General features: G+C 38.2%; 1 protein-coding gene across 5 annotated transcripts in view; it reads left to right on the forward strand.

Annotated features, from left to right (window-relative positions):
- The window catches only part of ULK2 (unc-51 like autophagy activating kinase 2), a 177,241-nt gene that overhangs the window by 115,871 nt on the left and 38,268 nt on the right, over window positions 1-23,102 (forward strand). For all 5 annotated transcript variants that reach the window (XR_007516206.1, XR_007516207.1, XR_007516208.1 and 2 more), the window contains one exon: window positions 22,402-22,554. Coding sequence is in view for 1 of the 5 variants with exons in the window: in XM_049874618.1 (XP_049730575.1) it covers window positions 22,402-22,554 (153 nt within the window). In the remaining 4 variants the exon portion in view is untranslated. The remainder of the gene's footprint in view (window positions 1-22,401; window positions 22,555-23,102) is intronic.

A 23,102-nucleotide genomic window follows, 5' to 3' on the forward strand; every position in this document is an offset into this window, starting at 1 on the left:
AGTCCCTCAGGGAGTTTGGATGTGTCTGTAGAGCTTCCATGACCTTGCCTTATACAAGTTGTGCTGGCTTCCCCAGTGTTGTGTACTGTCTTTTCCTTCGCCAGAGTTACCACGTATCTAATGTCTATTTAGTGTTTTTCCGTCACCAGCCCTGCCCTCCCTCATAACTATCAAAGATTGTTTCTTTTTGTGGATAAGCCTTTTCATGAGTTTTTGCAATAGTGGTTTCATACAGTATTTGTCTTTTCGTGATTGGCTTACTTCACTCAGCGTAATGCACTCCAGATTCATCCATGTTATGAGATACTTCACAGATTCATCGTTGTTCTTTGTTGTTGCATAATCCTCCATGGTGTGTGTGTACCATAGTTTGTTTATCTATTCATCTGTTGATGGGCATCTAGGTTGTTTCCATCTTTTTACTATTGTGAACAATGTTGCAGTGAACATGGGTGTGCATATGGCTGTTCATGTGTTGGCTCTTATTTCTCTAGGATGTATTGCTAAAAGTGGGATTGCTAGATTATACAGTATTTCTGTTTCTAGCTTTCTAAGGAAGTGCCATATTGTTTTCCGAAATAGTTGTATCATTTTACATTTCCACCAGCAGTGCATAAGAGTTCCGATCTCCCCATAGCCTCTCCAACATTTGTCATTTCCTGTTTTTTTGATCCCTGCCATTAATGCCAGGGGTGAGATAGTATCTCATTGTGGTTTAATTTGCATTTCTGTAATGGCTAGTGATTGCAAGCATTTCCTTATGTGTCTCTTGGCCTCTTGAATGTCTTGTTTGGTGAAGTGTGTGTTCATTTCCTTTCCCCTTTTTCAATTGGATTATTTGTCTTTTTGTTCTAGAGGTGTAGGATTTTCTTTTAGATTTTAGAGATCAGACCTTTGTCTGATTTGTAATAATCAAAAATTTTTTCCCACTCTGTAGGTTCTCTTTTTACTGTTTTGGTGAAGTCTTTTGATGAGCATAAGAATTTAATTTTTAGAAGATCTCAGTTATCTAGCTTATCTTCTGGAGATTGTGTGTTGTTGGTTAGGGTTTGTATCCTGTTAATGCCGTGTATTAGGGCCTCTAGTGTTGATCCTATTCTTTTTCTACGAACTTTATAGTTTTTGGCTTTATATTTAGGTCTTTGATCCGTTTTGAACTAGTTTTCGTATATGGTGTGAGATATGGGTCCTGTTTTATTTTTTTGCAGATGAACATCCAGCTTTACCAGCACTATTTGTTTGAAACATGGTCTTTTCACCATTTGATGGACTTTTGGCCCTTTTGGAAGATCAGGTGACCATAGGTGGATGTATTTACATCTGAATTCTTAATTCTGTTCCATTGGTCAAGTGTACCAGTACCAGGCTGTTTTGACTACCATAGCTGTGTAGTATATCCTGAGGTCAGGTAGTGCGAGTCCTCCTACTTTATTCTCCTTCAATAGTGCTTTACTTATCCGGGGCTTCTTCCCTTTCCATATAAAGTTAATGATTGGTTTTTCCATCTCTTTAAAGAATGTTGTTGGTATTCAGGTCAGGATTGCATTGTATATGTAAATCGCTTTGGGTAGATTTGTCATTTTCGCAATGTTGAGTCTACCTATACATGAGCATGGTACATTTTTTCATTTATGTACATCTCTTTTGGTTTCTTGTAGTAGTGTTTTGTAGTTTTCTTTGTATAGGTCTTCTACATCCTGGTTAGATTTATTCCTAAGTTTTTGGGTTTTTTTTAGGGTTATTATAAATGGTATTGTTTTCCTGATTCCCTTTTCATCATTCTCTTTATTGGTGTGTAGGAATCCAACTGATTCTTGTGTGTTTATCTTGTATCCTGCCACTCTGCTGAATCTTTCTGTTAGTTCCAGTAGCTTTCTCTTGGAGTCTTTTGGATTTTCTGTGTATAGTATCATACCAGCCACAAATAGGGACAGTTTAACTTCTTCCTTACCGATTTGGATGCCATTTATTTCTTTTTCTTGCCTTATTGCTCTAGTTAGGTCTTCCAGCACAATGTTAAATAGGAGTGGTGATAAAGGACATCCTTGTCTTATTCCTGTTCTCAAAGGGGAGTGTTTTCAGCCCCTCTCCCTTAAGAATGATGTTGGCAGTTGGTTTTGCATAGGTGCTCTTTGTTATGTTGAGAAATTTTGCTTCTGTACCTATTGAGAGTTTTTATCAGGAATGGGTGTTGGACTTTGTCAGATACCTTTTCTGTGTCGATTGAGGTGATCATGTGATTCTTTTTATTTATGTGGTGGATTACGTTGATTGATTTTCTAATGCTGAACCATCCTTGCATACCTGGTATGACTCCTATTTGGTCATGGTGTTGTTATTATTTTGGTATGATGCTGAATTCTGTTGGCTAGAATTTTGTTGAGAATTTTTTCATCTATATTCATGAGAGATACTGGTCTGTAATTTTCTTTTTTTAGTGGTGTCTTTGCCTGGTTTTGGTATCACGGTTATGCTGGTTTTATAGAATGAATTTGGAAATATCGCTTCATTTTCTGTGTTCTGAAATAGTTTGAGTAGTACTGGTGTAAGTTCTTCTCTGAATGTTTGTTAGAATTCTCCAGTGAAGCCATCTGGGCCAGGGCTTTTTTGTTGTAGTTGCAAGTTTTATTTTTTTTCTTAAATCTTTTCAATCTCTTGTTATGGGTCTATTCAGATTTTCAGCATGATTTTGTGTTAGTTTTGGTAGGTAGTGTGTTTCTAGAAATTTGTCCATTTCTTCTAGGTTTTCAAATTTGTTGAAGTATAGTTTTTCATAATACTTTGTCATGATCCTTTTTGTTTCAGTTGGGTCTGTTACAATGTTTCCCCTTTCATTTCTTACTTGGGTTATTTGTGTCCTCTCCTGTTCTTCTTTTGTCAGCTTGGCCGGTAGTTTGTCGATTTTGTTGATCTTTTCAGAGAACCAACTTTTGGTTTTGTTGATTTTTTTCTATTCTCTATTTCATTTATTTCTGCTTTGATTTTTATTATTTCCTTTTTTTGCTGTTCTCTTTTGTTTGTGCAAGTTGTGTAGCTAATGTTTTGATTTTGTCCCTTCTTTTTTGATGTGTGCATCTGTTATGATAAATTGACCTCTAAATACTACTTTTGCTGTGTCCCAAAGGTTTTGGAGTGATGTGTTTTCATTCGCTTTTGAGTCTAGGAATTTTTTGATTACATCTCTGATTTCTTCTATTACCCAGGGGGTTTTAAGCAGGGTGTTATTCAGTTTCCATATAATTGATTTTTTTTTTCCCCTTGTTCTTCTGTTGATAATTTCTACCTTGATGGCGTTGTGGTCAGAGAAGTTACTTCATATTATCTCAGTGTTTTGAATTTTGCTGAGGGTTGCTCTGTGGCCTAAGACGTGGTCTGTTCTGGAGAACGTTCCATGTGCGTTGGAAAAGACCCAACTTTGTAGCTGTTGGGTCGAGTGTTCTATGTTTATCTATGAGGTCAAGGTGGCTGATTGTGCCCTTTAGCTCTTCCATATCTGTGTTGAGTTTCTTTCTAGATTTTCTGTCCTTTACTGAGAGTTGTGTGTGGAAGTTTCCTACTATTATTATGAAACTGTCAGTTTTTCTTTTCAGTGCTGTTAGAGTTTGTTTTATGTATTTTGGAGCCCTGTCGTTGGGTGCATAGATATTTATTTTGGTTATGTCTTCATGATGGATCATCCCTTTAATTTTTATATAGTGCCTTTCTTTGTCTTTTATGGTGGATTTTGTTATAAAGTATTTGATCTGAGATTGCTTCTGCTCTTTTTGGTAGCTGTTTGCTTGATATATTTTTTTTACATCCTTTTTTTTTTTTTTAATTGTGCTTTAGTGCAAGTTTACAAAACAAGTCAGACTCTCATACAAAAATTTATAAACACCTTGCTATATACTCCTAATTACTCTTCCCCTAATGAGACAGCATATTCCTTCCCTCCACTCTCTTTTTGTGTCCATTCTGCCCCCTCTACCCATTCCTCTCCCCTTCAGACAGGAGATGCCAACATAGTCTCATGAGTCTACTAGATCCAAGAAGCTCATTTTTCCTCAGTATAATTTTCTATCCCATACCCCAGTCCAATCCCTGTCTGAAGGGTTGGCTTTGGGAATGATTCCTGACTTGGGCTAACAGAAGGTCTGGGGACCGTGACCTCCAGGATCCTTCTAGTCTCAGTCAGAGCGTTAAATCTAGTCTTTTTACGAGAATTTGGGGTCTGCATCCCACTGCTCTCCTCCCTCAGGGGTTCTCTGTTGTGTTCCCTGTCACGGCAGTCATTGGTTGTAGCCGGGCTCCCTCTAGTTCTTCTGGTCTCAGGCTAATGTAGTCTCTGGTTTATGTGGCCCTTTCTGTCTCTTGGGCTCATAATTACCTTGTGTCTTTGGTGTTCTTCATTCTCTTTTGCTCTAGGTGGGTTGAGATTAATTGATGCATCCTAGATGGCCACTTGCTAGTGTTTAAGGCCCCAGATGCCACTCTCCAAAATAGGATGCAGATTGTTTTCTTAATAGATTTTATTAAGCCAGTTGACTTAGATGTCCCCTAAAACCATGGTCCCCAAACCCCTGCCACGCTAGCCTTTGAAGCATTCAGTTTATTCAGGAAACTTCTTTGCTTTTGGTTTAGTCCAGTTGTGCAGACCTCTCCTGTATTGTGTGTTGTCTTTCCCTTCACCTAAAATAGTTCTTATATACTATCTGATTAGTGAAAACCCACCCCCTTCCTCCCTCCATCCTTCCCCCTCTCGTAACCATCAAAGAATATTCTTTTCTCTGTTTAAACTATTTCTTGAGTTCTTATAATAGTGGTCTTACATAATACTTGTCCTTTTGCAACTGACTAATTTCACTCAGCATAATGCCTTCCAGATTCCTCCATGTTATGAAATGTTTCACGGATTCATCATTGTTCTTTATCAATGAGTAATGTTCCATTGTGTGAATATACCATAATTTATTCATTCATCTGCTGATGGGCATCTTGGTTGCTTCCATGTTTTTGCTATTGTAAACAGTGCTGCAGTGAACATGGGTGTGCACATATCTGTTCTTGTGAAGGCTTTTATTTCTCTAGGGTATATTCCAAGGAGTGGGATTGCTGGATCGTATGGTTGTTCTATTTCTAGTTTTTTAAGGAAGCACCAATTTGATTTCCAAAGTGGTTGTACCATTTTACATTCCCCACCAGCAGTGTATAAGTGTTCCAGTCTCTACACATCATCTCCAACATTTCTTATTTTGTGTTTTTTGGATTAATGCCAGCCTTGTTGGGGTGAGATGGAATCTCATTGTAGTTTTGGTTTGATTTCTTTCATGGCTAATGAGCATGAGCATTTCCTCATGTATCTATTAGGTACCTGAATGTCTTTTTTGGTGAAGTGCCTGTTCCTACACTTTGCCCATTTTTTAATTGGGTTACTTGTCTTTTCGTAGTTGAGTTCTGGCAGTATTGTGTAGATTTTAGAGATCAGACATTGATCAAAAATGTCATAGCTAAAAACTTCTTCCCAGTCTGTAGGAAGTCTTTTTACTCTTTGGATGAGCATAGGTGTTTGATTTTTAGGAGCTCCCAGTTATCTGGTTTCTCTTCTGCATTGTTAGTAATGTTTTGTATACTGTTTATGCCAAGTATTAGGTCTCCTAGTGTTGTCCCTATTTTTTCTTACATAATCTTATATTGTTTATATTTAGGTCTTTGATCCAGTTTGAGTTAGTTTTGGTGCATGGTGTGAGGTATGGGTTTTGTTTCATTTTTTTGCAGATAGATATTCAGTTATGCCAGCACCATTTGTTAAAAAGACCGTCTTTCCCCCATTTATCTGACTTTGGGCCTTTTCAGATATCAGCTGCTCATATGTGGGTGGATTTATGTCTGGTTTCTCAGTTCTGTTCCATTGGTCTATGTATCTCTTGTTGTACCAACACCAGGCTGTTTTAACTACTGTGGCAGTATAAAAATTTTAGTATAGTAGGTTCTAAAATCAGGTAGAGTGAGGCCTCCCAGTTTGCTCTTCTTTTTCAGTAATGCTTTACTTATCCAGGGCCTCATTCCCTTCCATATGAAGCTGGTGATTTGTTTCTCTATCTCAGTAAAATTGTTGGTGGAATTTGGATCGGAATTGCACTGTATCCATAGATCACTTTGGGTAGAGGAGACATTTTCACAATGTTGGGTCCTCCTGTCCATGAACAAGGTATGTTTTTCCACTTGCATAGGTCTCTTTGGGTTTCTTGCAGTAGTGTCTTGTAGTTTTCTATGTATAGGTCTTTTACATATCTGGTAAGATTTATTCCTATGTGTTTTATCTTCTTGGGGGCTACTGTAAATGGTATTGATTTGGCGATTTCCTCTTCGATGTTCTTTTTGTTAGTGTAGAGGAATCCAACTGATTTTTATATGTTTATCTTGTATCCGGATACTCTACTCTGCTGAATTCTTCTGTTAGTTTCAGTAGTTTTCTTGAGGATTCCTTAGGGTTTTTGTATATAAGATCATGTCATCTGCAAATAGAGATACTTTTACTTCTTCCTTGCCAGTCTGGGTGCCCATTATTTATCTAGCCTAATTTCTGTGGCTAGGATATCCAACACAATGTTGAAGAAGAGCCATCCTTTAATTGTTAATAAATTTACGTCATTGTTTCCAAGGTGTGTTTCTTGTAGACACCATATTGATGGATCTGTTTTTTTAATGCATTCTGTCACTCTCTGTCTCTTCCTGGGTGCATTTAGGCCGTTTACATCAGTGTAATTATTGATAGGTATGAGTTTATTGCTGTCGTAGTATACTGTTTTTTTGTGTGTGTATAGTGCTGATGTTTTCTTTGGACCTTTTACTCTCCTGTACTGAATTCCTTTTGTTTATGGATTTTTTTTTCATTTCTTCTGTTTTTGTAAATTCTGTTTTTAGTTAGACTTTATGTTTTTCTTTTTTTTTTGATGAGTAGGTTTGTTAACTTTTTTCTTGGTTACATTGAAATTTACCCTTACCGTCCTATGTTTGATGCAGTCTGTTATTACTTGGTATTGCCTTTCCTTCCTCTCCATTAGAAAATTCTATACCTATGCCATTTATTCCCTCTTTTATTGTTCTGACATTGTTGTCATTTACACGTTAAGCTCTTTGGTTCCCTGTTGTAACTCTTGGTTTTGGATAGTCCTTGAGAGTTCATTTCCTAGGTTGTTACCTGGGTGGTACAGTCTTCTATCCTCCATTCAGGCTGTGGTCTGATATTGTTTGTTCTCAGAACGAAGGACTCCCTTCAGTAATTCTTATAAGTTTGGTTTGGTTTTTACATATGCCCTTAATTTTTGTTTATCTGGAAATATTCTAATTTCACCATAATATTTGAATGATAATTTCACAGGATGTATTATTGTTGGCTGACAATTTTTTTCTTTCAAGGTTTTATATATGTCATCCCATTGCCTTCTTACCTGCATGGTTTCTGCCAAATAATCAGAGTTTGGTCTTATTGTTTTTCCTTTGTATGTGACTTTTCATTTTTCTCAAGCTGTTCTCAGGAGTCTCTCTTTGTCCTTGGTTTTAGCAAGTGTGTTTATGATATGCCTGGGTCATTTTCTTTTGTGGTCTATCCTGTATGGGATCTGTTTAGCATCTTGGATGGTCACTGTTTCATCTTTCATGATATTAAGGAAGCTTTCTGTCAGCAATTCTTCAATGATCCTCTCTGTGTTTCCCATTTTCTCCCCGTTCTGGAACTTCGATCGCCTGCAAATTTTTGCTTTTGAATTGTATCTGATGTAATTCTCTGGGTTTCTTCATTTTTCTTTGGTCTTTTTTCTGATTTTTCTCAGAGTTTTATTCAAATGTTTGTCTTCCACTTCGCTGATCCTGTCTTCAGGTTCAAACCTGCTCCTCAGCCCTGCTATGACACTGTCCATATCTGAAATCTTGTTTATCTTTTTCATTTCTGATGGTTGTTTTTGTATGATTTCTAGTTGTGAGTTTATTTTGTTCCTGTATTATTTTATTGAATTCTACTATTTTGCTTTCTGTATTTTCTGTGAATTTGTCTGCCTTTTCCATGATTTTTGTCTGTTTTTCCCTAATTTTTGTCTGCTTATTGCTTGAACATAGATAGCTCTGAATATTAGAGATTTGAATTTCCTATCAGATGGTTCTAGTGCCTTTTCTTCTAGTGGAAGCTCATCTGGTGTTTTATTTTCGATGCCTAGTGGAACCATCCTGTCCTGGTTTTTTATATGTTTTCATATTTTCTTTTGTCTTTGTGACATTCAGTAGTTATTTTCTTCATTTATTGGTTGTAGATTTGTTTCGTCCTGCTTTTTTGTTTTGTTTGGTTATGTCTGAGCAGGCGGGCTGTATGTTATTTGTTGTTTGCTCATCTGTGGGCACAGTACTTTTCACCTCCTTGTCCAGTGGTCAGGTCCAGTTGCTCAGCTTTGGTACAGCAGGGTAGGTCCAGCAGGTGCTCATTCTCTTACTAGGAACTCCTGGAAGCTGCTTTCCTGTACTCCCTGTCTGCTGATCTCCAGTGCAGGTGGAGTGAATCCATGTGTAACGGACCCTGCACTTCTTGGCCAGCAAAGCCACTGCAGCCAGCTATGAAGGAGGGGAGGTTGAGTGGGGGGAGAAGGATAGGGGTTAGAAAGCATATATTGCTCATTACTGGGTGTTCCATCTCCTGCTGGGAGCTTTGTGAAGCTCAGTTCCCATACTCCCTATCCACCGATCTCCAACAGGAGTCCAAGATGGCAAATCCTTGCTGCATTAGCTGATAGGGGACCTCAGCATGTATCTCTCCTCATTCTCTTTTCTCTGTCAGTTCCTTATTCTGTTCAGGCCTTGGCTGAGTTCTTTATCTTTTCATTTGACCCTTAGGGTTCAAGGATTGACATTTGTCTGTGTTTTACTTAGTATTTTGGGTCTTTGCTGTGGAAGGACTGCATGGTGCTTCTGTCTGTAGTGCCATGTTGTCTGGAAGTTCTCTGTACCTGTTTTGAAGGATGATGAAAAGCAATTTGGCTTCAGCTAAGAAGACCACAATACACCTTTAGTGTCCTACCTCAGGGCTATGTCAGTTCTCCAGCCCTATATCATAGTTTAGTCCATGGGGACTTTGATCGCCTTTCCCTTCTGCAAAATGTCACAGTAGTCCACTGCATTTGATGGCATTATGCTTACTGGGCCTAGTAAGTAAGAAATGTCATCACTGATTGAACTTCTTGGAAAAACATTTGCATGGTAGAATTTCTGACAGAAATTCAGGTGCCTTCCACTTCAGTGAAATTTTTAGGGGTTCAGTGGTGTAGGGTGTTATCTTGGTCATCTAGTGCTGCTATAACAGAAACACCACAGGTGGATGGCTATAACAAAGAGAAGTCCCTTCTCTCACAGTCCAGTAGGCTAGAAGTCCAAATTCAGGGTGTGAGCTCCAGGAGAAGGCTTTCTTTCTTTGTTGGCTCTGGAGGAGGGTCTTTATAATGCATCAGCCTCCCCTTGGTCTGGGAGCATCTCAGCACAGGAACCTCAGGTCCTAATGATGTGCTCTGCTCCCAGCAGTGGTTTCTTGGTGATATGAGGTCCACCTGTCTCTCTGCTTGCTTCTTTTATGTCTCAAGAGATTGCTTCAAGTCACAATCCAGTCTTCTAGATTGTGTCCTGCCTCACTAAGATAACTGCCTCCCATCCTCCCTCATTAACATCATAGATGCAGGATTTACAATATGCAGGAAAATCAAGACAATACCAGGAATCATGGCCCAGCCCAATTGATAACGCATATTTTTGGGGGAATATAATTTAGTCCATGACAGACATGTTGAGATATTCCTTCTGAAGCAAAGGATAGGTTATTGCTGTTGAGTTGATTTAGACCCATAGTGATGGCCCAAAGTAGGACTGCCCCATAGTGTTTTCTAGGCTGTAATTTTATGGGTGAAGATTGCCAGTTCTTTCTCCTGTGGAGCTGCTGGGTGGGTTCCAACTGTCAACCTTTCAGTTAGCAGCTGAGCGCTTAGTCGTTGCACTACCGGGGCTCCTTTGCTTAAGTATTATTTTGCCAAGTTCCCAAATAATTTTGTTGGCATGTTGATTGGCATTACATTAAAGGAATACATTATTTTAGAGAGGGTCATGGGTCGAATTGTGTCCCCCCAAAATATGTGTCATCTTGGTTAGGCAATGAATCTCAGTGTCCTCCATTTTATGGTTTTCCTGTGTGTTATAAATCATAATCTCTGCCTGTGTTTAAAGAAGATTAGGGTGGGATGTAATACTCTTGCTCAGGTCACATCCCTGATCCAGTGTACAGGGAGTTTCCCTGGGGTGTGGCCTGCACCACCTTTTATCTTACAAGAGATAAAAGGAAAGGGAAGCAAGCAGAGATTTGGGGAGCTCATACCACCAAGATAGAAGCACTGGGAGCAGAGCACGTCCTTTGGACCTGGGGTTCCTATGCAGAGAAGCTTCTAGTCCAGGGGAAGATCTATGAGAAGGACGTTCCTCCAGAGCCGACATAAAGAGAAAGCCTTCCTCTGGAGCCGATGCCCTGAATTTGGACTTCTCGCCTACTAGACTGTGAGAAAATATCTTTGTTAAAGTCATGTACTTGTGGTGTTTTTGTTATAGCAGCACTAGATGACTAATAGAGAATTTTTGTTTTTGTGATTTTGAAACTTTGTGTTTAACAGCATTCAAAAACTGCTTTTGTAATCTTTGGTAGAATATCCTTACCTTGTTTCCAATGTAAAGGGGAAATCATGAGTATAATGTTACTTATAGGGTTTCTGTCTCTTTTGTTGTAACTGAGAATATGCACAACAAAACATATGTTAATTCACCCATTTCTACATACAGGATTCGGTGACATTTGTTACATTCTTCGAGTTTTGCAGCAGTTCTCACCCTCTCTTTCTGAGGATTGTTCTTCCCCCATTGACATTAATTAACTGCCCCCAATTTAAGGTTCTTATCTGGAAGCCCTGGTGGCAAGCTACGGCTGCTAACCAAAAGGTCAGTTATTCAGATTCACTATGCGCTCCTTGGAAACCATATGGGGCAGTTCTGCTGTGTCGTAGGGTCCTTATGAGTGGGAATTGACTCAGTGGCAAGGGGTTTGTTTTTTTTTGTTTGTTTTTAAGGTTCCTATCTAATCTTCGCAGTTGTTGTTGTCAATTTTATCCTACGTAGGTAGTTCTTAAAAGAGCATAATACCCAATGCAGACACTCCTTACTTGTTAAGTTAAACTATTGTTTGGTTTTAAGAAGACTTCAGGGGATGTTTTTTGGGTTAAGGTTTAAAGATTATCTCAGAGCAGTAGTTTGAGTTCATTAGCTCCCGTGACTCCACAATGTCTGGATTACGTGAGAATTTGAAATGCTATTCTGTAATATTTCCACCTTTGATCAGGATTTTTCTGTGGAATTTTTGATCAAAATGTTCAGTGACGGTAGCCAGGCACCATTCAGTTCTTTTGGTCTAACGGAAAATGAGGCAGTTTTTTGTGGAGGCAGTTAGCCCACACATTGCATATCTTCCTTCTATTCCTGACTCTCCTTCTTCCTCTGTTGTTCCGGGTGAGTAGAGACCAATTGTTGTACCTTGAATAGCTGCCTACAAACTTTTTTGCTCCATAGATTGTTTTTTCTTCTAAATTTTATTTATTTTGTTGTCATTGAGAGTGTACACAGCAAAACACACACCAGCTGAACAGTTTGTACATGTATAAGGAACATTGATTACATTCTTCTAGTTGTACAGCCATTTTCGCCCTCATTTTATGAGTTGCTCCTCCCTCGTTAACATAAACTCACTGCCCCCTAAGGTTCCTATCTAATCTTTCAATTTGCTATTGTCAACTTGATCCCATACAAATAGTTCTTAAAAGAGCGTAATGCTCAAGGCAGGCCTATTTTACTAGTTAAGCCAAACTACTGTTTAGTTTTAAGATGACTTCAGAGGATGTTTTTGGTTTAAGCTTTAAGGTCTAGAGCCTATGAGAATTTGAAATTCTGTTCTGTATGTTTCCCCTGTTTGATCAGGATTCTTCTATAGAATCTTTGATCAAAATGTTCAGTAATGGTAACTGGGCACCATCCAGTTATTTTGGTTTCATGACAAAGGAGATTGTTCATGGAGGCACTTAGCCACCATATCCTAATCTTATTCCTGACTCTCCTTCTTCGTCTGTTGCTCCAGGTGAATAGTCATCAATTGTTCTGCCTTGGATGGCTGCTTGTAAGTTTTTAAGACCCCAGGCACTACGCATGAACTAGGAGGTAGAACAGAAGTGCTGAACATGTTATTAGGCCAGTTAACTGGAATGTCCCATGAAAACGTAACCATAAACCTCCAAAACAAGGATCCAATCCCATGAGGTGTTTGGTTGTACATAAGCAGCCTAAGCAGGTATTCTTTTTTGTTTTTGTTGTTGTAAATCTGTATCTATTACACACCTATTGCCAATTCAGCTTTTTACAACTTATTGACAGCAATTACAGTAATAGGCTTTGCAACCCTACCCTTGATCAGTGTGATTTTTTTCATCATTGTTAACCCCTCTTTCCCTCTCCCTTCACCCCTGGTAACTACTACGAACATTGGCCTCTATACATTTGCTTTTCTTGTCTTTTTATATAAGTGAGATTGTTCAGTATTTGTCCTTTAGTGATTGACTTATTTCACACAGCAAAATGTCTTCCAGCTCCATCCATATGTAGCATGTATCACGACTTCATTTCTCCTACTGGTTGAGTAGTATTCCATTGTATGTATGTACTGCATTTTGTTTATCCATTCACCTGTCAATGGACATTTAGGTTGTTTCCACCTTTTGGTTGTTGTGAATAGTGCTAAAAGAAGTCTATCTTTGAGGCCCTGCTTTCAAGCTTTTTGTCTATATACCTAGGATTGGAATTGCTGGATCATATGGTAGTTCTAATTTTAGTTTTTGAGGAACTGCAGCACTTTCCTAAAACAGCTGTACCATTTTACACTGCCACCAGCAATGAGTAAGTGTTCCAGTTTCCCCACATCGTCACCAACATTTCTTATTTTCTGTTTTATATTAGCCATCCTGTTGTTAGCTGCTGTTGAGTTGGTTCTGACTCACACTCTGTGTACAACAAAACACTGCCTGTTCCTGCACCATCCTCACAATCATTGCTATGCTTGAACCCTTGTTGCAGCCACTGTGTCAGTCTATCGCTTTGAGAGTCTTCCTCTTTTTCGGTGACCCTTTTCTACCTTACCAAGCATGATGTCCTTCTCCAGGGACTGATCCTTCCTGATAACATGTCCAGAGTAAGTGAGAAAATGTGTCACCATCCTTTCTTCCAGGGATCATTCTGGCTGTACTTTTTCCAAGACAGGTTTCTTCATTCTTCTGGCAGTGTGTGACATACGCAGTATTCTTTGCCAATACATGATTCAAAGGCGTCAGTTCTTTGGTCTTCTTTATTCATTGTCCAGCTTTCCCATGCATGTAAGACGATTGAAAATACCATTACTTGGGTTGGGCATACCTTAGTCCTCAAAGTGACATCTTTGTTGTTTTAACACTTTAAAGAGGTCTTTTGCAGCAGATGTCCAATGCAATACGTCATTTGATTTCTTGACTGTAGCTTAATGTGCCTTAATTGTGAATCCAAATAAAATCAAATCCTTGACAACTTCAATACTTTCTCTGTTTATCATGATGTTGCTTATTGGTCCGATTGTGAGGATTTTTGTTTTCTTTATGTTGAGGTGCACTCCATACTTGGAAGTTGTGGTTTTTGATCTTCATGAGTAAGTTCATCAAGTCTTCTTCACTTTCAGCAAGCAAGGTTGTGTAATCTGGATATTGCAGGTTGTTAATGAGGCTTCCTGCAATCCTGATGCCACGTTCTTCATATAATCCAGCTTCTTAGATTATTTGCTCAACATACAGATTGAATAAGCATGGTGAAAGGATAAAACCTTGATGTACACCTTTCCTGACTTTAAACAATGCGGTATCCCGTTTTTCTGTTTAAATGACTGCCTCTTGGTCTGTGTACAGTTTCCACATCAGCACAAAGAAATGTTCCGGAACTCTCATTCTTTACAGTGTTACCCATAATTTGTTATGATCCACACAGTCAAATGCCTTTACATAGTTATCAAAACACGAGTAAATGTCTTTCTGGTATTCTCTGCTTTCAGCCAAAATCCATCTGACATCAGCAATAATATTCCTCATTCTGCATCCTCTTATGAATCTGGCTTGAATTTCCATGTCGATGTACATCTGCAACCACTTTTTGGTGATCTTTAGTAAAATTTTACTTGTATATGATAGTTTGATAATTTCCACATTCTTTTATACCCTCTTGCTTTGGAAGGGCATAAATACAGATTTCTTCCAGTCAGTTGGCCAGGAAGCTGCCTTCCAAATTTCTTGACACAGATGAGTGAGCACCTCCAGTGCTGTATCCATTTGTTGAAACATCTCAATTGGTATTCTGTCAATTCCTGGAGCCTTGTTTTACACCAGTGCCTTCCATGCAGCTTGGACTGCTTTCTTCAGTACCGTTGGTTCTGGTCATATTCTGCCTCTTGAAATGGTTGAACGTTGTCCAGTTCTTTTTGGTACAGTGACTCAGTATTCCCTTCATCTTCTTTTCATGCTTCCTGCATTGTACAATATTTTCCCTGTAGAATCCTTCAGTATTGCAACTCAAGGCTTGAATTTTTCTTTAGTTCTTTCAGCTTGAGAAAAGTCAAGTGTGTTCTTTCCTTTTTGGTTTTCTAACTTAAGGTCTTTGCATATTCATTATAATACTTGACTTTGTCTTTTCGAGCCATCCTAGTGGGAGTAAAACGGTATCTCATTGTGAATTTGATTTGCATCTTTCTGATGGCTAATGAGTTTGAGCATCTATTCATATGTTGGAAACCCTAGTGGTGTAGTGGTTAAGTGCTATGGCTGCTAACCAAAAGGTTGGCAGTTCGAATCTGCTAGGCACTCCTTGGAAACTCTACCGGGCAGTTCTACTCTGTCCTGTAGGGTCGCTGTGAGTTGGAATCGACTCAGCGGCAGTGGGTTTTGGTTTATTCCAACACCCTGATCCCTCCCATGTTCATATTCGGAGATCCAGGTGCTGAGTCATTTGTAAAGGAAGGAAACTTTCGCTTTACAGATGGGCTCGAGTGCAGCTATGTGCCAAAGAATATCTTCCTCGCCAATGAAGTTCACGTCCAGGGTCAAGTCCCGGGCCACGGCTCCTCGGGTCCCACACATGCGCCAAGGTCTTGGTTTGCACGTGTGCGGGAGTCCAGCTCCAAATTCAAACCCTAGTTAGAGCCGCAATTGAGTTGGGTGCTGTGAACGGGGAGGAAATTGCAGTGGAGCAGAGGAAGCCTCGGAGGCAGCTTCATTGCCTTTCCACATGAAGTTGAGGATTGTTTTTTCCATTTCTGTAGGTAGGCTGTTGGAATTTTGATTGGGATTGCGTTGAATCTGTAGATCACTTTGGGTAGTATTAACATATTAACACTAAACCTTCCAACCCAAAAACACAGAACGTCTTTCTGTTTATTTAAGTCTTCTTTATTCTCTTTCAGCAATGTTTTATAATTTTCATTGTGTAAGCTCTTCATGTCCTTTATTATATTTATTCCTAGGTATTCTCCTAGATGCTACTGTAAATGGAATCGTTTCTCTAATTTCCCTAGTTTTGTTTCTCATTGCTGGTGTATAGAAACTCAACTAATTTTGTTACAGTTAACCTCATACCCTGCAACTTTGCTAAATTCCTCTTTTAGCTCTGAAAGTTTTCTTGTGGACTCGGGTTTTCTATATGTAGGGTCATATCATTCATGAATAGAGATAATTTTACTTTTCCAATTTGAATACTTTTCATTTCTCATTTTTGTCTTAGTGTTCTGGCTACAACTTCTAATACAGTGTTGAGTAGAAGTGGTGAGAGTGGGCACCCTTGTCTTTTTGCTAATTCCAAGGGGAAAGCTCTCAGTCTTTCTCCATTAAGTATAATGTTGGCTGTTGGCTTTTCATGTATGCCCTGAATCATACCGAGGGATTTCCCTTCTATTCCAGTCTCTTTCAGGGCTTTCATTAAGAAAGGGTAATGGGTTTTATTGAATTCTTTTTCTACATCATAGAGATGATCATGTGGTTCTTTTCCTTTGTTTTATTGGTATGGTGTATTATATTGATTAATTTTCTTATGTTGGACCAGCCCTACATTCCCTTAATAAATCCCACTTGGTCATGGTATACAACTCTTTTAATATGCTGTCAGATTCTGTTCACTAGTATTTTGTTGAGGATTTTTTCATCTATATTCATGGAAGATACTGGCCTATAATTTTCTTTTCATATGGTGTCTTTGTGTGGTTTGGGTATCAGTGTTATATTTGCTTCATTGAATGAATTAGCGAGTAGTCTTTCCTTCTGTATCCTTTGGAAGAGTTTAAACAGTATTGGTGTGAATTCTTCTCTAAACGTTTGATAGAATTCCCCAGTGAAGCCATCTGGTCCAGGACTTTTTGTTGTTTGGAGGCTTTTAGCCACTGATTCGATTTCGTAACTTGGGGTGGGTGTGTTGAGACTTTGTATTTCCTTTTTTGTCAGTTTGGGTGGGTTGTGTGCTTGTAAAAATTCTCTCCATTTCTTGTAGGTTATCCAGTTTGTTGCCATACAGTTGTTTATAATACTCTCTCATAATTCTGTTTATTTCTGTCAGGTCAATTGTAACGTCCCATCTTTCATTTTGGTTATTTGCATCTTTTCTTTGCCAGTCTAGGTAAAGGTTTGCTGATTTTATTCATCTTTTTAAAGAACGAACTTCTGGTTTTATTGATTCCCTCTGTTGTGTTTCTGTGTTCAATTTTATTTATTTATGCTCTGATCTTTCTTTTTTCCCTAATTCTGAAATGTTTAGGATTAGTTTGCTCTTCTCTTTCCAGTTCCTGGAGTTGTTGAATTAGGCTGTGTCAGTTTCAGATTTTTATTCTTTCTTCATGTAGGCATTTATTGGTATATGTTTCCCTCTGAGTACTGTCTTTGCTGCATCTCATAAATTTTGGTATGTTGTGCTTTCATTTTCATTGACTGTAGGAAATATGTGATTTCTCTTTTGATTTCCCCTTGACCCATTGGTAGTTTATTAGCGTGTTGTTTAATTTTCATATGTTTGTGTATTTTCCATGTTTTTTTTTTTTTTCTGTTATTGATGTAGCTTCACTCCGTTGTGGTCAGAGAAAATGCTTTGTGTGATTTCAGTCTTTTTAAATTTGTCAAGACTTGCTTTGTGACCAATATGTGGTCTGTCCTGGAGAATGATCCCTGTGCACTGGAGTAGAATATATATTGTGCTGTTTTGGGGTGGAGTGTTCTCTATATGTCTATTAAGTCTACCTGGTTTGTAGTGTCATGGAAGTCCTCTATTTCCTTGGTGATCTTCTTGTAGATGTTTTATCCAGTAGTGAAAGTGGTATATTGAAGTCTCTAACTATTATTGTAGTACTATCTACTACTTCTTTCAATTCCGTTAGTGTTTGCTTTATATATTTAGGTGTCCCCATGTTTGGTGGATATATATTAATGATCATTTAGTCTTCTTGATTAATTGATCCTTTTATCACTATATAATGTCCATCTTTATCTCTTCTGAAAGATTTTGTCTTAATGCCTACTTTGTCTGATTCTAAGATTGCCACCCACACTCTTTTTTGGCTATTATTTTCATGGAATATTTTTTTCCATCATTTCACTTTCAACCTATTTCTATCTTTGGGTTTGAGGTGTGTCTCTTATAAATAGCATATATTTGGATCATGTTTTTTTATCCATTTTGCCACTCTGCCTTTTGATTGGTGCATTTAGTCCTTTGTATTTGCTGTAATTATTGATAAGTGACTTTGCCATTTTGTTTTTTGGTTTTTTTTTTTTTTTTTTTGAGTGTCTTAAGCCTTCTTTGTCTTTTACTACTGCTTGCTTTTGTGTTTTGTTGGTTTATTGTAGTGAGCATTTTCGTCCCCTTCTTTCCTTTTTCATGTGTATTTTAGGTATTTCTTTAGTGGTTACCATGAATATTACATTTAATGGTTTGTATTTATAACGTTCCAGGTAAGTTGGTACCAGCTTAAGTAACATACAAAAAATTCTGTGTCTATACCATTCCTTCCCTCCTATTGTTGTTATTATCACTAATTACATCTTTATATTTCATGTGCCCTGTAACATAATTTTATTCTTGCTTTTTATATATTTGTTATTAAAAAAATACAAAGGACAAAACATTTAGAATTACCAAACATGAATTCCTTATTACTAGCCCTTATATTTGTCCATGCATTTCCCTTTATTAGAGATCTTTCTTTTTATGTATAGCTTTGAATTACTTTCTAGTGTCTTTCTCCTTCCATCTACAAAACTCTTGTATTTTTTGCAGGTCTGGTCTGGTGGTTATGAACTCTCTCAGCTTCTGTTTGTCTGGGAATGTTTTAATTTTACCCTCATTCTGGAAGAATAGTTTCGCTGAGTATAGTATTCTTAAATGACAGTTTTTTTCTTTCAGCACTTTAAACATATCATTCCATTGCCTTCTGGCCCCCAGTGTTTCTGAGGAGAAATAGTCAATTTATCTTATTGAGGATCCGTTGTCTATGACTGTTTGCTTCTCTTGTCATTACTTTCAGGTTTCTTTCTTTATATGTACTTTTTGAGCACTACTGTGACGTGTCTTGGTGTAGATCTCTTTGGGTTTATCCTGGCTTGGAGCTCTTTGAGGCTTTTGGATGTGTAGTTTCATTTCCTTCATTAGATTGGGGAAATTTTATGTCATTAGGTCTTCAGATATTCTTTCTGTCCCTTTCTCTCTCTTATCCCCCTCTGGAATTACCGTGATGCATGTATTAGGCCTCTTGTTGTTGTCACAGAATTCCATTAAACTATGCTCAGCCTTCTTGAGCCTCCATTCTCATTTCTCTTCAGCAACTGCAATTGTAACTATCTTATCCTCCAATTTGCTGATTTTTTTCTTCTCCCTGGTTAAATCTGTTGGTAAATCCTTCTGTTGTATCTCTCATTTCAGTTATTGTCCCTTTCACAGGCAGTAAGTCTTGTCGTAGATCGTCATTTTGGTCATGCAATGTTTTCCTTATTTCTTTTAGCTCTATGTTTTCCCTTAAAGAAAAAAGAAAAAAAAAAACCCTTGCTGTCAAGTTGATTCTGACTCATAGTGACCCTTTGTTTTCCCTTAGCTCTTTAAGTATATTTAATGTAGTTGTATCATATTCTTCCCTTTTTTTTTTCCCCATTATTTGGACATCCCTAGATGCACTTTCACTCCCTTTGTCATGTTCATTTGAATGGGCCATTATTTCTCTCTTCTTCGTGTGTTTTGTGATTTTTTTATTGGGGTGTTGTAATTTTCAAGCATGTTAACTTTTTCAGTTTTCTCCAGTATTTAGTGGTTTTGTCTGTACTACTTTCTGCAGAAAACTCTTAGAGGGGCAGAGTATTTGGCCTTTGCTTACTGTCATGGATTAAATTGTGTCCCCTGAAAATATGTGTCAACTTGGTTAGGCCATGATTCCCAGTATTGTGTTGTTCGTCCTCCATTTTGTGATTATAAGTTTATGTTAAAGAAAATTAGGGTGGGATAGTAACACCCTTACTAAGGTCACACCCCTGATCCAATGTAAAAGGAGTTTCCCTGGGGTGTGGCCTGCACCATCTTCTATCTTACAAGAGATAACAGGAAAGAGAAGGGAGCAGAGGGGTGGAGGGGGCATCTCATACCACCAAGAAAGCAGCACTGGGAGCAGAGTGTGTCCTTTGGACCTGGGGTCCCTGCGCCTGAGAAGCTCCTCAGCCGGGGGAAGATTGATGACAGGGACCTTCCTCCGGAGCCAACAGGGAGAGAGAAAGCCTTCCACTGGAGCCCATGCCCTGAATTTGAACTTGTAGCCTACTAGACTGTGAGAGAATAAATTTCTCTTTTTTAAAGTCATCCACTTGTGGTATTTGGACCCTTGGGGAAGTCTGCCTTGTTGATTTTAGAGCAAAAGCTTGGGGTCCTATCTGTTTGTACAGGCAGGGGCTGTGGTGGTTAGGGAAGTGGGCTCCCCTTCTGGGACCACTTCTGCAGTTCACAGCAGCCTGAGGCCTGTGTGCCTTGGAGGAGGGGGACGGGTGGTGGGAAAAGCGATGTTCCTGCTGCATGTGCATGTTGTTGATCTGTTACTTCTTGCCTCTTTGTAGTTTCCCACTCCTTTTCTCTGTTCCTCAATTCAGAGTCTCTGAAATCCAAGCAGTGTTTCCATATATTTCTTGTTTTATTTGTTGGGGAGGGTCAGTAAGATGGTCTGTTTATGTCGCCATCTTCCTAGACTCCTGGGACAATTTTTGAAAACAGCTTGCTTGAATGACCATATTGTGTCTCATTCTCCTTTGTAAATAAATTTTACAGAGCTTGTAAATTCTACATGAATATACATTATAAGTTAAGTTGAAGTTAATGTATGTGAGTCCAGATTTTTTTTCTTAAAGAATATTTAGGCATAAAATGCATCTTTGATAACTTGGAGTTTTCTTTTTATGTCCTTCCTTTCCTTTCTGTCTTCCACATGTAAGTCTTTTGAATTTTAATTATCATTTGAAATTATACCAATTTATATTTCTCAGTGTTAAAAATAACCAAAACTCAAAGAAACTGAGATATAAGGTTCATTCTGAGCAGTTGTTCTATATGCATATAGGGATACCACTCTGATTCCAAATAAAAGCAGTTACAGTGAGGTTTATGAAGAGAAGAGGAAGGAGAAGAATAGAAGATCAGCCATTCGCCAATCTTAACATGATTGACTGAACCCTGCCCTCCCCCTCGTACTGAGATCAACTGTTATCTTGGGTCATAAGGTTATCTCTGGCCCTCCTTCCACCTCTTGAAATTTAAGTTCAGAAAGCCTGGCTTTGAACAGTAAAAAAAAAAAAAAAAGCCTCTGGCAGGATTTGGTCAGGAATTTTTACAGTTAATATTTGGTTTCATGGGAAAGAAAAGCCTTAAGATCAAAGTAACATGCCTGTTATTAATGTTTCTCATTGACATGAGTATGAAGTTTCAGTTCCTGAAAATAAAAACTGTTGATAAAGAAACTTAAGACCTTAGGGAAAAGATCATTCGGTTGACTGAGTGTTACATTTTAACCATGAAGATCCTTAAATACTTTTATACCTGCTAAAATAAAATCATAAAGATATTATATTAAATAGAGTAACTGTCATTTTATATATCTTATGTAACAATAAACCAGTTGCTCTTGAGTGAACACGGCAACCCCATGTGTGTCAGAGTAGAACCATGTTCTGTAAGGTTTTTATGACTGTGACCTTCAAGAAGCAGATCACCAGACCTTTCTTCCGAAGTGCCTCTCTGAGTGGTTTTGAACAACCAACCTTTTGCTGGCTCAGTCCTTAACTGTTTGCATCACACAGGGAGCAGTACTGTATGATTAATTTCTACTTACTGTGTACTTGCTCCCAGTAAGATGTTCATGAACTCTGTCTTCCACTGTTTTAATTAGAAGCTTTACCTTTGTTTTGCTGTGTTGCAGAGTAGGTGGACACTGAGAGGCTTTTTTTTTTTTTTTCCCCCTGTATCTCGTTCAGTATGTCTTCTTTTGAATTTATGATTCGTGTTGTTGGCACCTGCCTCCATTCTGTGGTCTCAGAAATGTAAAGTTTTTCAGATGTTTGGGTGTGAAAACATTTTAGATAATTTTTATTGATTCTTCTTGGCTTGACATATGGGGGATTTTCCACCTACTGTTCCATATAGCTCGATCTCTGCTGAGTCAGATGGCAATTCTACCTCTAGTTTTTTGAGGAACCACCAGACTGTTTACAACAATGGCTATACCATTTTGCATTCCCAGCAGTAATGAATGACGGTTCCAATTTCTCCACATCCCCTCCAACACTTGTTATTTTCTGGATTTTTTTTTTATCTTTGCCATCCTAGTGGGAGTAAAATAGTATCTCATGCCTTTGATTTGCATTTCTCTGATAGCTAATGGTGTTGAGCATCTTTTCATGTCTGTTGGCCATTTGAATATCCTCTTTGGTGTCTGTTCATGTCCTTTGCCCAGTTTTTGATTAGGTTACTTGTCTTTTTGTTGTTCAGATGTAGAAGTTTTCTGTATACAGCCATGCACCACGTAAAGTCCGTTTGGGCAGTATCCAACCGCATATACATCTGTGTTTATGTATGAAATGTTTTTAATGGATATACTGTATCAAATTTTCTGATTTTAAGAGTAATACTTTTTTGAAAAAATACCTCACAGGAAAATGAAAGCCTTACTGTAATCTCATCCCCAGAGATAAACACTATCAAGGTGTAATGTACCATTTTGTAAACTTTTTATTGTAGCTCCTACAGGACCCTGTGGCGTTGTACTGACACCTCCTATGGGAGCAGCAGCAGCAACTTCTAGGGCCGTCCTTTTCACTGTGGGGTCACCTCCACATAGTGCCACGGCCCCCGCTTGTACCCATATGGTCCTTCGAACAAGAACGACTTCAGGTAAGGTATTATTACAACCTTCAGCTAGTTTTTGGAGTGTGATGTTCTGATAATGACTTACCACTGTAAGATAAGTCACTTTATCTCTCTGGGCTTCAGTTTTTTTGCTGGTGAAATGGAGATAACTTTTTCTTTACCTTAATGGGTTATAAGGAGTAAATGAGACATTTATTTAACATTTTTTGAAAAGTAAAAGTGCTATATATGTATATATTATACTGTTACATATAGGATAGTATTATAGTATCATATAAATGTGAATGCCCCATGATGAAGCAGCTATGCACATATAGTGGTTCTCAGCTTATATTGAAGGCTTATTATAGTATTATAGTAGATGCAGTAAATATTTTGAAGATAATAGGAATTTTGGTATATTTTGGTTGTTTTTACACTTTGGGTCCCAATCTTTGCATGTATTCCTAGACATAGACAGACTAACAGATTTGTTTCTCATCTATAATCGATAAATCTACCACCCTTCTATCAGTTTGTCACACTGCAGTGGCTTGCATACTTACTGTGGTGATTGGATACTATGCCTTTGG

Source organism: Elephas maximus, chromosome 2, assembly GCF_024166365.1.
Source record: "Elephas maximus indicus isolate mEleMax1 chromosome 2, mEleMax1 primary haplotype, whole genome shotgun sequence".
Classification (NCBI taxonomy): domain Eukaryota; kingdom Metazoa; phylum Chordata; class Mammalia; order Proboscidea; family Elephantidae; genus Elephas; species Elephas maximus.